This window comes from Eublepharis macularius, chromosome 15, assembly GCF_028583425.1.
Source record: "Eublepharis macularius isolate TG4126 chromosome 15, MPM_Emac_v1.0, whole genome shotgun sequence".
NCBI lineage: Eukaryota > Metazoa > Chordata > Lepidosauria > Squamata > Eublepharidae > Eublepharis > Eublepharis macularius.
In genome coordinates this window covers 40,165,120-40,177,545 of record NC_072804.1, presented here as the reverse complement: position 1 = coordinate 40,177,545, position 12,426 = coordinate 40,165,120, and the positions used below count along the sequence as shown (strand labels likewise).

At 44.2% G+C, this 12,426-nt stretch overlaps 1 protein-coding gene across 5 annotated transcripts; it reads left to right on the top strand.

Moving 5' to 3' along the window:
* Positions 1-1,462: 1,462 nt before the first annotated feature.
* RHBDL2 (rhomboid like 2) lies at positions 1,463-10,843 on the top strand. Of its 5 annotated transcripts, XM_054999926.1 has the most exons (9): positions 1,466-1,604; positions 2,397-2,501; positions 3,164-3,401; positions 5,766-5,914; positions 6,167-6,279; positions 6,415-6,515; positions 6,862-6,922; positions 9,546-9,604; positions 10,485-10,843. In XM_054999926.1, exons 3-9 carry the CDS (start codon positions 3,192-3,194, stop codon positions 10,665-10,667), a joined length of 876 nt encoding a protein of 291 aa, XP_054855901.1. In that variant the 5' UTR covers positions 1,466-1,604; positions 2,397-2,501; positions 3,164-3,191; the 3' UTR covers positions 10,668-10,843. The 5 variants fall into 5 exon arrangements, 4 of the variants coding, with proteins under 4 accessions (XP_054855903.1, XP_054855901.1, XP_054855900.1 ...); XR_008598309.1 differs by lacking the exon at positions 2,397-2,501 and having other exon boundaries at positions 1,463-1,604; positions 8,646-9,604; positions 10,485-10,594; XM_054999925.1 differs by lacking the exon at positions 2,397-2,501.
* The last annotated feature ends 1,583 nt before the right edge of the window (positions 10,844-12,426 follow it).

The following is a 12,426-nucleotide window of genomic DNA, read 5'->3' as shown; positions in this document are numbered from 1 at the left end:
CTGGAATGCTGCCACAGAGGTTGCTTACACCTTGCTCGAAATGACTCTGATCATATCCTTGTGAAATACCTTTCCCTTTACAGAAGCCACATAAATATTTACATAAATGCTGAGGAATCAATCCTTATGAATTAAAACAGTTACCATCTCCCATAGAGCTTCAGTGCACCCAGTGAAGTTGATGGGCAAGTGATTCAGGATGGACAAAAGGTAAACTCTCACTGAAGTTGTGGAATTCACTACCAGTGGATGCTGATGAGCGCAGATGTCTATTGGGTGGGGATTCATGGAGGAGAGGAACGTCACTGGCTCTAGCCTCGATGATTGAAAGGGAGCTTCCATATTCAGAAGCAGTCCATCTCTGAATACCAGTTCTAAGATGCAACCTGAAGGGAAGACCTCTCCATCTTGTTTGTTGGTGTGCCAAAACAACTGGTTGACCTGTGTGTGAGAGGATGCTGGACGATACAGCCTCCTGATGTGACCCAGTAGGGTGTGCCTGATTCCATGCAGACCCAAAATCAAGCTAATGACGTTTTCGAGGCCAGACTTGTTTAAAGACTCGTTGTGCGTCTCTGGAGTATCTTTACTTTGGACTTCCCAATTTACCAACTATCTTGGTAGCCTGCAGCATTTAAGTCTCACAAGAACACAAAGATTTTTAATCCAGTGCCCAATTCCCAAGTATAGCAGCACAAAGTAAAAATTAGCAGTAACCAAGAACCATCGACAACCACTGAAAACCCATTTTCAATATAAAATGCTTCAATATAAATGCTTTGTGTGTGTGTGTGGGGCGGGGGACTCTGGCATTATATCTTACTGAGATCCTTTCCCTCCCCGAACCCTGCCCTGCCAAGCAGCAACCCTAGTAAGGTTGCCAGCCTCCAGGTGGTGGCTGGAGATCTGGAATTGTAACTGATCTCCAGATGACAGAGGTCAGTGCCCTGAAGAAAATAGCAGCTTTGGAGGGTAGACTCTTAAGAGTCTCTCTACACAAGACATCTTACACGGGATGCTCGAGTGATTCACTTTCTTTGTGGTCTTATATTCACGTGTACTCTTGTCTCCCTAGCAATGCATGTGTATCCCCAATGGGAGAACAAGTGTAAGATCTTTCATTTGATCGTCCCCTGTAATGTTTTATATCCAGAGGAGTTAGCCGTGTTCGTCTGTAGTAGCAAAGTAGAAGAGAGTCCTTTAAACGTCTTACTGGACTCTTTTCTGTAATGTTTTGTGTAGAGGTGTGATTCCCCTCTGAGGTCCCTCCCCAAACCCCAGCCTCTCAAGGCTCCTCCTTCCAAATCTCCAGGAATTCCCCTGCCTGGAGCTGGCAACCTGTTCTGCAGTGGCGGGCTTGAATGGCGCGCCCTTCCAAGGCGCCTCCCCTCCGGCCGACTCAGGCAGGTCCGGGGAAGGAGCGGCCTGGGGGGGAAGCAGTGTTGGAGGGAGCGGCCGCCGCAGCCGCGCTTCCTCCTCCTCCTCCTCCGCGGTTGCTCGGCCTGGCTGGGCTTCGGGAGAGGAGGAGCAGGAGCCGGGCTTGGTGCGCCTCCCGCTGCGCCCCGCTGGCTGGCTGGGGCTGCCACGCCGAGCCCTCCGCGCAGGTGGGTCTCTCCGCCGCCGCCGCCGAGGCGCATCGGGCTGGAGGGCAGCCGCCGGGGCGCCTTTTTGCCGCCGGTTCTCGAGCGACTTGGTTAGGAGGACGTCGGCTGCCCTCCGCCCAGGGGCGCCGTCGAGCGAGCAAGCGGCAGAGCGGCGTTAGCAGCCCCGCCGCGGGGAGAACTTTTCCAGCGGGCTCGGCCAGCTGGCGCCGCGGCGCCGAAAAACGCTGGGGCGCCGCCCTCCTCCGGGTATCTTTTGCCCGGTTTCTCTGTGACGCCCCCTCCAACCGGTCACTGCCTTCCCAGGCCCCGTCGGGCGCGCATCCCTCGGCTTGCCCTCGAAACCGGGCTGCCAACTCGCACTTGGGGAAATTCCTGGAGATTTGGGGGTGGAGCCTAGGGAGGGTGGGCTTTGGGGCGGGGAGGTACTTCAGCCGTAATGCCACAGAGCCTACTCTCCGAAGGAGCTGTTTCCTGGAGATCAGTTGTAATCCCAGGAAATCTCCCGCCCCCGCCTGGAGACTGGTAACTAGTTGGGAGTGCAAGGACGGGCCTTTCAGAGTAGAATTGGCACCTCCCAAGCCTGGCATGATGGGCCCCTGGGTGTGGAGCGATAGCAGAAGCGATCTGGTTTGGGAATAAACTTCCCTTGGAAGCCGCTCCAAGTCCTATTTTTATTCGGCACCACTTCCTGGTTGTGGCAGTGAAGCCACATCTTGAGGGTGTGGTGGATTCTCTGGGCGCATTGGGCAGGAGAAAAGCAGCCATCCTCTCCCATTCTCACCGTGCTGCTAGGAGCTGGAAGGACTGGGAGCCAAAACGGATCAGAATAAGACGGGAGTCCAGCAGCTCTTCAAGGGCTGGTAGAATTTATTTCAAGCATCAGTTTGTGTCCACCAGGTACATGACGAACTGTTATCTGTGACATATGGGAGCTTGTGCTCAGGCTAAATTGTGCTGCTCTCTAAAATCCTACTGGATTATTTGGCTGCTACAGTTTAACAGGACTAGCTGAAATGAAATCCCGCCCTTACGTCATAGTTAACTTATTGCCGCCCCTGGTGGGCTCTTTATGGCAAGAGACTAACAGAGGTGGATTTGCCATTGCCTGCCTCTGCAACCCTCATCTTCACTGGAGGTCTCCCATCCAGTTACTAAACAAGGTCAACCCTGCTTAGCTCCTGAGATCTGACGAGATCAGGCTCTCCCGGGCTATTTATCAGCAATTAAAATTGACCAGTGGGTGAAAACCCCAGGTCTCATAAGATTGTGTCCAAAAGCTGCACAGTATTGATGTTCATAGTTGTTCAGGCAGAGGACTAGTAGCTCCCTAAGCAGCTTTTGAAAGTCCAAAACACCTGAGCACATTCTTATATCAGGTCATTAAACGGAAGCACCAAAAGACAGGCCTTACGCTGAGTCTAAGATGACCCTTTACAAGGACGGGATACTTTCACAATACTGAGTTGCCCGCATATTGGGACAGGGCATGGGTGAGAGGGAATGGCAGCATTTTGGGTTGTAGACGGATGTACTCTTAATGGCCTCTGTGTCTGGACCAGGCTGGATGTCTTCTGACTTCCCTTGACTATGGAGCTCGAAAGGATGAACCCAGAGGGGGCTCCTGAAGAACCAGAGGAAGAGAAGACAGATGATGGCAAAAGCTGCCCTGCTTGCATGGGCCGCTTCCATGAAACAGTTTCCAAATGGATGCTTCCAGAAGATACCAGAGGGACCTACCTTGAAAGAGCCAACTGCATCCCACCCCCCATTTTTATCCTTGCAATCAGTCTTGCCGAGGTAGGAAAATGTTCAAAACATGATTTTTTCCCCTTTATTTTTTGCCTATCTAAACTTCTAACGCTTGCATGCTAAATTTTAGAAAGCTCTCTGAATGTGATGGAATGTACTGGTATTCACTGCATGGGTACCATGTAATTGTAGAAAAGCCAGTACAGGGTAGCAATTTTAACTTGCAGAAATAGTTGTTGAGGTTAGGCCTGACTCTTTGCAGCTACATATTGCTAATGTGTAGTTTTAGAAAAAAGACAGGGTACTGCCATGTTGTGTGGTTGCATCGCTTCAGAATTCATATTGGGGATTATATGATTGATTTAATATGTCCACTGGCAGTAAATTCCACGATTTAATTACTCGTTAATTAGAAAAGATTTCATTTTGTCCATCCTGAATCTATCTGTCACAACCACTTCCCTAGCAAGTTCCTGATCCTGATATATTTGAAGAAATACTTACGTTTGTCTTAATGTTTTTGGCCATCTGCTCCTCAGACTTTCATTTTGTTTGCCTTATTGCCAACTTACATTTGTTTTGTCAGAACCTGTGTTCCTTTCTGATCATCTGGATCGGGGAAAACTCCCACTTTTTGTCTTTTATGGCTTCCTTGACTTGAACGATTATATTAACCATATAGACTTATTTTTAGACTTGGTGATATCTTTCCCGGTTTGAGGAATCCATTCTGTCTAGGCCTAGATTAGTGTAGTTTTAAATCAATTCCAGAAATCCTGGATTGCCTCTTCTCTCTCCTGCTCTTCTGTATTTGACCAGTCTCTGTATCAGGCATCTGACGAAGAGAACTTGATTCTCGAAAGCTTATGCTACAATAAAATTGGTTAGTCTTAAAGGTGCTACTGGACTCTTTGATTTAGAAACCCTGGAGGGATTTTAAAAATTTATTTATGTAAAACATTTACTAGCTGTCTTTGGCACTCAAGGCAGCTTATAAAAAACATATAAACATACCTCAATTTAAAACCACAACTTAAAAATACAAATAAGAAGAAAAACTAATTAGATGCCATTCTAAATAAAACTGGATTCAGCTGCCTCCTAAAGCTTGAAAGAGAGCGGGCCAGGCATACCTCCCTAGGGAGACTGTTCTCTTCGTTCCCTCCCTTTTAACTTCCTTCTGACTAGTCCTCTCATTTTAGCAGAGTGCTCTCTTTTGAAATCAAAAGTGGTTGGCTTGGATTTTGAGGGCAACTTTCTCTTGACGTGAATGCTGAACTTAATAATAATGTTGTGGTCAGTGCAGCGACGTCTACATTTTCTTCCAGGTTTTGAGCCCCGCTCAGAACCAAGTCCAGAGTTACCACGTCTCTAGTTGGATCTGTGATCAACTGCTCCAATGCACAGTCGTTTATGATGTCTAGGAAGCTTGTTTCGATGTCATGACTCGAGCATATATTTGCCCCACCAGTGTGAAGGTAGTTGAAGTCATGCAGTACCGCAGGCAATCTTATGCACGCTGAATTTGGGAATAACGGTTCAAACGGACTCAGTGTGCTTATTTTTGAGGAAACATGGGGCAGCAAATTGGAACTGCAACTCTTTGTTCATGTTATATATTGACTGGTTACTGTGATCTGCTTATACAAGTTAAAATACCAGGTATATAAACATTTCAAGGTAAAAAAAACACCTCCCTTTCTATCTGTACTTTCACAATCTCTCCTTTGCATTAATTTTTGATGTTGATTTTTTAATAAAATTAATTGAATTCTATCCCATCCCAACCTCTAAAGGTGTCCAACAAGGTTCTCTTTTATCACCCTATTTATTCAATCTTTATATCAATGATATCATTAAAGCAGTTTCAGGACCTACCCACCATGCACCCACCCTTAACAGTCCAGATCTCTCAATCCTAATTTATGCTGATAATACTGCTCTCACACATCAATAGGATTGAAACGCACGCTGGCTAGCTTTAACCCCTACTGTGCTAGTGAAGGCTTAACTATAAAAGCTGAGAATGCCAAAGGAGTTGTCTTTGCAAGAGGATGCCGCCTGAAGAAAAAGGACTGGAGGATGGCAGATACCAACATTAAATTCTAAACATCCAAAGAATGAATAGGTCTGGTGGTATTCAAGGCTCAACAAGACCCTTTTGCTGCTGTTCTTCCCCCCTGCTGTGTCTTAGTCTCTGCCAACATAAAACCTTTACCATGTATTTGCTATTGCAACTTATAACATACGATAGACATTTGTTCCGTGAATACCATTAATACCATTTCCGGTACTGGTAATTTGTTTACATTGGATTAAAATTAGCCTATGTCTTTGCTCTTTCAAAATGATTGTGATGCCCTGTCCTGTAGTGTTACGAAGTAATCATGTACTTGACTTCCTTTTTTCTAGCTAACTACATTCATTTATTATGCTGTTTGGAAGCCCCAAGAACAGTGGATCACTCTAGATTCCAGCATCTGGGACAGTCCTTTTACTTACAGACCTGATAAGAGGGAAGAAGCCTGGAGATTCTTGTCCTATATGCTTGTACATGCTGGGTGAGCAACAAACTTACTTTGAAGTTGCTGGAAGTCATTTTTGAGCGCTCTTTTAAAAATAAATCCTATTCGTATTGTTGGCTTCACTCAAAAATGTACTTAATATTAAATATTCTGAGACCTCTGAAGGTAGAAAACAGGTATTCTGAGCGCAGATTACGGTTCCTGATCTAATGAAGGCAATCATGATCGCTCTGGAGCTGTCACTTTCTGGTTCATCCATCTACATTTTGTCTTTCTTTCTCCTGGCAGCGTTGAACATATCTTAGGAAACCTTTTCCTTCAGCTTATTTTAGGAATCCCCCTTGAATTGGTTCACAAAGGACTCAGAGTCGGGCTGGTGTACATAGCAGGAGTCATTGCGGGTAAGTGTATGTACAGTTACTCCAGCCTAAATCCAGTAATGTCATTACGTGCTTTGTCGTAGAAACTCTTGACTTACGCCAAATGCTCGGGGGCAGTGCTGTCCTGTTAATCTACTACAACCCTTCCTGTTCCAGGTTCCTTAGCAAGTTCAGTCTGTGATCCACGCCATGCTCTTGTAGGAGCATCTGGAGGAGTTTATGCTCTTATCGGAGGATACTTCATGAATGTTATAGTGGTAAGGAAAAAGGCTTGCCTCCCCGCAGGAAATTTGGAGGGTGCTCAAGATTTTCTTCTCTGGTGATTTATTTGCAAAGCGGTGGTGGTGAGAAAAATATCACAAACCGATGCAGAATAGTCCCCAGATTCAAAATCCCATGACGGCTCTTCTTATAATGTGAAAACAATGTAAGGGATTTGGCACTTTCCCCTTAAAAACCCAAATACTGATTTGCAAGATGACATTACAAGGATTTTTTTCCCTCCTTTATGTAAGACACTTTTCAGTAGGAGTAACATCTGGAGGATTCTGTAGAAAGTTCATAAACGTGGAATTATTTCATTTATGCTTCTGTTCTTTACAGAACTTCCGGGAAATGATTCCACTATTTGGAGTTGCCAGATTACTATTCATCCTCTTAATTAGTAAGTTTTTTTTCTAGCAAGTCTTTTTTTTTTCTTGCATGCTCTTGCTTGCATTCGATAAAGTCGACTTAGTAAACTGGGAGTAAATGTTTGCTTTTGTTCCTCCACTGTCCCATTCTCACAAATACTGACTACTTTCCTCTTTGCATGTGTTAAATTAGCCTTAGAAAGATTTTTTTGTTTGGCACTTGAGAGAAACTATTCAGGGAAATGTTGGAAAACAATAATAGAGCTGTGTTCTGATCAACACCCAGGTGGAATCCCACAAACATCATATTAACATTTTTCAGTCTCAGCTAGAGATGTAAAGGTGCAGGGGGGTGGGGGTTTGGATGAATGTAAAACTTGGAGGAATTTTTTTCCTTTTTTCCCCATGGACCTTCTTTCTGTTTTTCCAACAGAAAAAATAGGAAACTTTGGAGGAGAAGGGACTCCTATGAAATATTTCTCCTTAGCTTGAAATGAGTTAGATGCTTCTTTGGGCAAGGCTTTATTTACCCAAAGCATGTAGCATGAAAAACTCTGAAGACTCTCCCTATTTTTCCAGAGATAAATAATGGAAAATTTGGGGCAGCACTTAAAAAAAGATTTGGGGAAATTGGAAAATTTGGGGCAGCACCAGGGAAAAAAATTGCGGGGCAGGAGGACTTGAAATCAGTGAAATACTTTTAAAAACAATTTCGAGTGAGTAGTCATGTTGGTCTGTATTAGGAGAGCAAGATTTGGGTCCAGTAGCACCTTAAAGACCAACTAGATTTCCAGTGTCTTTTTTACTCACAAAAGTGTAGCATGAAAAGGTGTGAGCAATACTTTTTCAATTCTTCTGTTGGAAAAATTGGGATATTTGGGGTAGCAGTGAAAAAAATCCTGTAAAACGTTATACTGTCCTTTAGAATGACAGAAATGTGCTAAGATAGCATGGGGGTAGCAGTTTTCAGCACTCTGTTGCTTTAATATTGGGTGTATTTGCAAGTTTGCATGAACTATCCTTCATCTCTGCTGTACTGGCCTTCAGGCATGAGCAGGTGACATTTCCTGCCTGGTCTTGTATTCCCACAGCATGGCAATGTGCTCTGTTCCCTTATCCTTCATCTTTACTGCAGATTCCTATTTCATCAAATAAGATAGTGGTGACCACTACACACATCAAATTTTTAGTTGTGCACTTGTCATTTTAAAGCGTATGCATAGAATACACCTTGCGTTCATGTGTTTGTAACTGTGAGCATTGGACAGCATATACACATTGGGAAGGGGGTGATTAGATGTATCTCTTCTTGAGCATGTACATTATGGTAAATCTGGGTTTGCCTCTGGATATTGTGCCAAATGGCCATGAGATTTTTAGGCAGCCTCTTCAAAAAGTTTGCAATTAGTGGCTTCCGCTAGCTTCTCTGCTCTCAGTTGTTACCCACACTGCTTCCTGTGGTGGTGAAATGCATTTGTTTTGACTCACCGGTGTGATATGAAACGGCAGAGTGGGCATGGAGAGGTGCTCTTCAGAGCAGAGAAGTAGTATGGAAACAGGGAAAGGGTTAATCATTCTCGTCACTCAATTTGCTTTACTTTTCTTTTTTAACATAAAAAGAAATCGGGTTTCAGCTTCCAAATACATGCAGACCAAGACTGCATTGTTCTCTAAGCTAAATCTAAAAAGCTCATTATACAGTGCAATGAAGCCACAAACACGAGTGCAGAGGTGTTGAACTGCATCTTTTCCTAGCTTCTGCTGTCATGGGAATTTCCCAAACGGTGAGCTCCAGAGAGGGCTTGGACATCTGTTGCGTTTTCTTGGTAACGTGAAATAGCAAAGCAAAGATGTGAGTAAAAGATATTCTAATATCTATTGCATAGGTCCCTAGTGCAGTACCTGTTGACACGTTTCCTGGTGCCCGCTAAATGTTTTTAGAAAGTAAGTGGAGCCAGCAGGTCTTGGTCACTGGAGATCTGATTGGCTGTGCAGATTAAAATAACGTTGTTTCTGTGTTACCTGCCAACATTGTGTTGGCCTTCTTGTCTCTCAATCTTCTTCCCCAGGGTAATTTTTAATTTACCCCTCTTCTCCATAGCATTTGTGCTTTCTCTGTGTGTCTGTGCAGGAAGCACAGCCATTTTGTGGTTGACTCTGCTTCCCGCAGCAGCCATTTTGTGCTTTCACCCGCCACCCTATGTCAGAATTCCAGTTGCGCCCACAAGCTTAAAAAAGGTTGGGGACTCCTGATCTATTGTCCTGACAGGATGGAAGGGGAGGAGTTGTGCACTAATAATAAGGTACAATAGTTGACTTCACCTAATAATAGGGTAACGTCTACTGGAAGACGTGCATTTTTTCTCCTTTCACCCCAGAAAGTAGCCCTGGCTTAACTCACAGTTCTACAGATCCTTTCACATGAAGCATTTGAAGATTTAAGACTCCAGTGGCAGGTTTAAGGTCCTCTCCTCTGCTTACTTTTCTCTCTCTCTTCTTGTATTCTCTCCTTATAACTTTCTGTACCTCACTGGCTGTTCCAGTATTGCACAGCTAACCATTTGTGGGTTGCAGCCTGTCCAGTTGGTGGTGGGCTCTGAAATGTTTGGAGATTGAACAATTATTGGCTGCTAACAAGATGTATTGATTTCCTAGTTGGGACAGACATAGGATTTGCTTTGTACAGAAGATTTGCTACTGCGGATGTGCCTATAGTAAGTAAATATTTCATGTAGCAGAATTTTAGCTTATTCTCTTGGATCGGTGCTGATAAATAACTGGGCATTTTGCTTGCTTTCACCCAGATTGTTGCAATAGCCTCATTGCTACAATACTGAAGTGCTGAATGCTTTCTCATGCTTGGGATTACTCCTGTACTCTGCAGTATTCCTTCCCACATCATGCTTTACCTCTTTGGCACATTAAGTTGGAGTTAGAGGTCAGTTTGGTGTTGAAAACTAACTGGCGGTTTGTGAACTAACTAAAGGGCATTTCTCATTGTTCAAGCTGTGGGATGAGGGGTAGATGTAAGAATAGGTTTCTGTTTTGGGTTACAAATGGTAAGACACAGAAAGAGAGAACTTACCTACTCAGCATTTTCCTCCACTAGTTGTAATGTATGGACAGGAAATGTGTGCGCTCTTACTGCCCCAAGGAGTCCTTCAATTGTACAAAATGGCTACATTTTAGATGAGGCAAACAACTGAGTTTAAAGGCTCAGCCCCCCCAAAATTATTAGGCTGAGGGCCTGGATCTTGTCCTCATCACTGGTGGCATCTCCTGACTTGGAGGAAACAGGACTGTGCTTCTTGACTTCCTGTTCTTTTCTAAGATCAGGACAAATTTCCTTTTGGCTCTGAAGTCTTTCTGTGCAGTTCCTCTTCCTTCTGTTGGCATAAGCATTCCATGCTTAAATGTTTATAGTCTGTGACTCCTTTGGACGGGAAAGGGGCTCAGCACCTGAGAGCTGCCCTCGCTTTGATGCATGTGTCCTAACTGGCAGGACCATTCAAGTTGCAGTAGCAGTTCTCTTAAATGACTCTAGGATATGTATACTACTTTCTGAATTTCCTTGTTTTTCCCCCTTCCCTTAAGGTTTCCTTTGTGGCCCACATTGCAGGTGGCCTCGCTGGAATGTCAATGGGTTATGTCATATTCAACGATTTTGATAAGAATTTTATTAAAGATCCAAGATTCTGGGTCTCCGTCATTGCTTACTTGGTCTTTGTGGTGTTTGCAGTATTCTTCAATGTGTTTTTTTCACCAGCAAACCAGTAGACCACGTTACCTAACAGAACAATACACAAACCTTCTGGAGATGACAATATTTGTAAATGTACTACATATTTGTAATGTGATATTTTAAAAATAACATTATTTTTCTTAGCCAATTTGCATTTCTCTGAAAAAAAATACCCTTTGTACTTTTCATATTAAACAGCAAGGAGTTCTCACTGCTGTTGGCATTAGGAATTATTTGCATCTTTTATCGTGCAGTTCAGTATTTCATGGGTATGGCAGAAGTGAGGCTGTGGTGCCATGGCACTAGACTACCTTCTTGGGAGGCTGTTCCAGATGCGACTGTGTCACCCACTGATCCTGCTATATCTAACTTCTCTGTCACCCAAACCCAGGTGGGAAAAGCAAAGAAAGGCCTGCGGGACTGAGGCAGTCCTTGCAGGGGAGTTGTCTACAACCTTCTGCTGGGATGAGACCATGGCTCGGTGGTAGAGCATCTGCTTGGCACGCAGAAGGTCCCAGGTTCAATCCCCAGCATGTCCAGATAAAAGAATTAGGTGATGTGAAAGACCAAGACCTCTACCTAAGTTGCTGCCAGTCACAGTAGACCTTGAAGGACCAAGAGTCTGATTCAGTATAAGATAAGCTCATATGTCTTCACTCACATGCTGGCAGCTTTGTAGCAGAGTCCTAAAGGGCTGTTACTATAGTTGTTGGAGGAGCCAACTCTAATTTCCCATTTGAATGGTATCTGCCCCCTTTCTTCCCTGGTCCCTTTCTTGGCTGTAAGGAGTGTCCTTTTGTGTCCCCCCCCCGCTCCCCTTACCTTGAAAACTGTACATTCGTTGTGACTTGATAAGGACTTCATACACATAATATATGGGGTGCCAGTGGTAGTTATTTTAATGACAACCCCCATTCATCTTCATGCAGCAGTGCTGTTAGGGACTGCTTTAAATGTATAAATTCTGCTCTGTTGAGCTGATCTTGGCCAATTTTCATCTAAAGCCTTTTTTACTACTGTGCAGTTAAGGTTTGTGTGGCTGGGGAGACTAGAACTGACCAAATAGTGGGCCTAACAACAACAACAACAGTCGATTTATATACTGCCCTTCAGGATGATTTAACACCCACCCAGAGCGGTTTACAAAGTATGTTGTTATTATCCCCACAACAAAATACCCTGTGAGGTGGGTGGGGCTGAGAGAGCTAGAAGCTGTGTGAGTGATCCAAGGTCCCCCAGCTGGCTTCAAGTGGAGGAGTGGGGAATCAAACCCGGTTCTCCAGATTAGAGTCCCGCGCTCTTAACCACTACACCAAACTGGCTGGGTACTGGCCCCGTAGATATCCAGAAAGCTCGTATGGTTTGCTGCTGTGATATCCCAATCTCAACCTGATGCCACAAAAACTATTATCTTTAAAGGGCTTGTGAATACTTTTAAAAACGGAAGTTTTCTGATACTGACTGCGAGTTTACTGTAATGATATCAAGATACAATAAAATGTTTTGGCAAAGGGTATATGCACATTGATAAACGATACCCAACTCCTTCAAATACTGACGTGGGGCCATTGAGTGCGTTCAGGCATTGAAACAAGAGAGAAATCATTTGCTGATATGCCTATGGGAGAGCAGGCGCTGTTGCTTGTACGGCTGATTTAATTACACTGGCCTCCGGTTTCATTTAACTATGAAATGGGACATGACCGATTGATTGGCTACTCACTGTCAGAGCATGGGCTATTGACCAGTTCCTGGGGATTTTCAGAATCCTGATGCTTGTTGGTGCAAAATGCG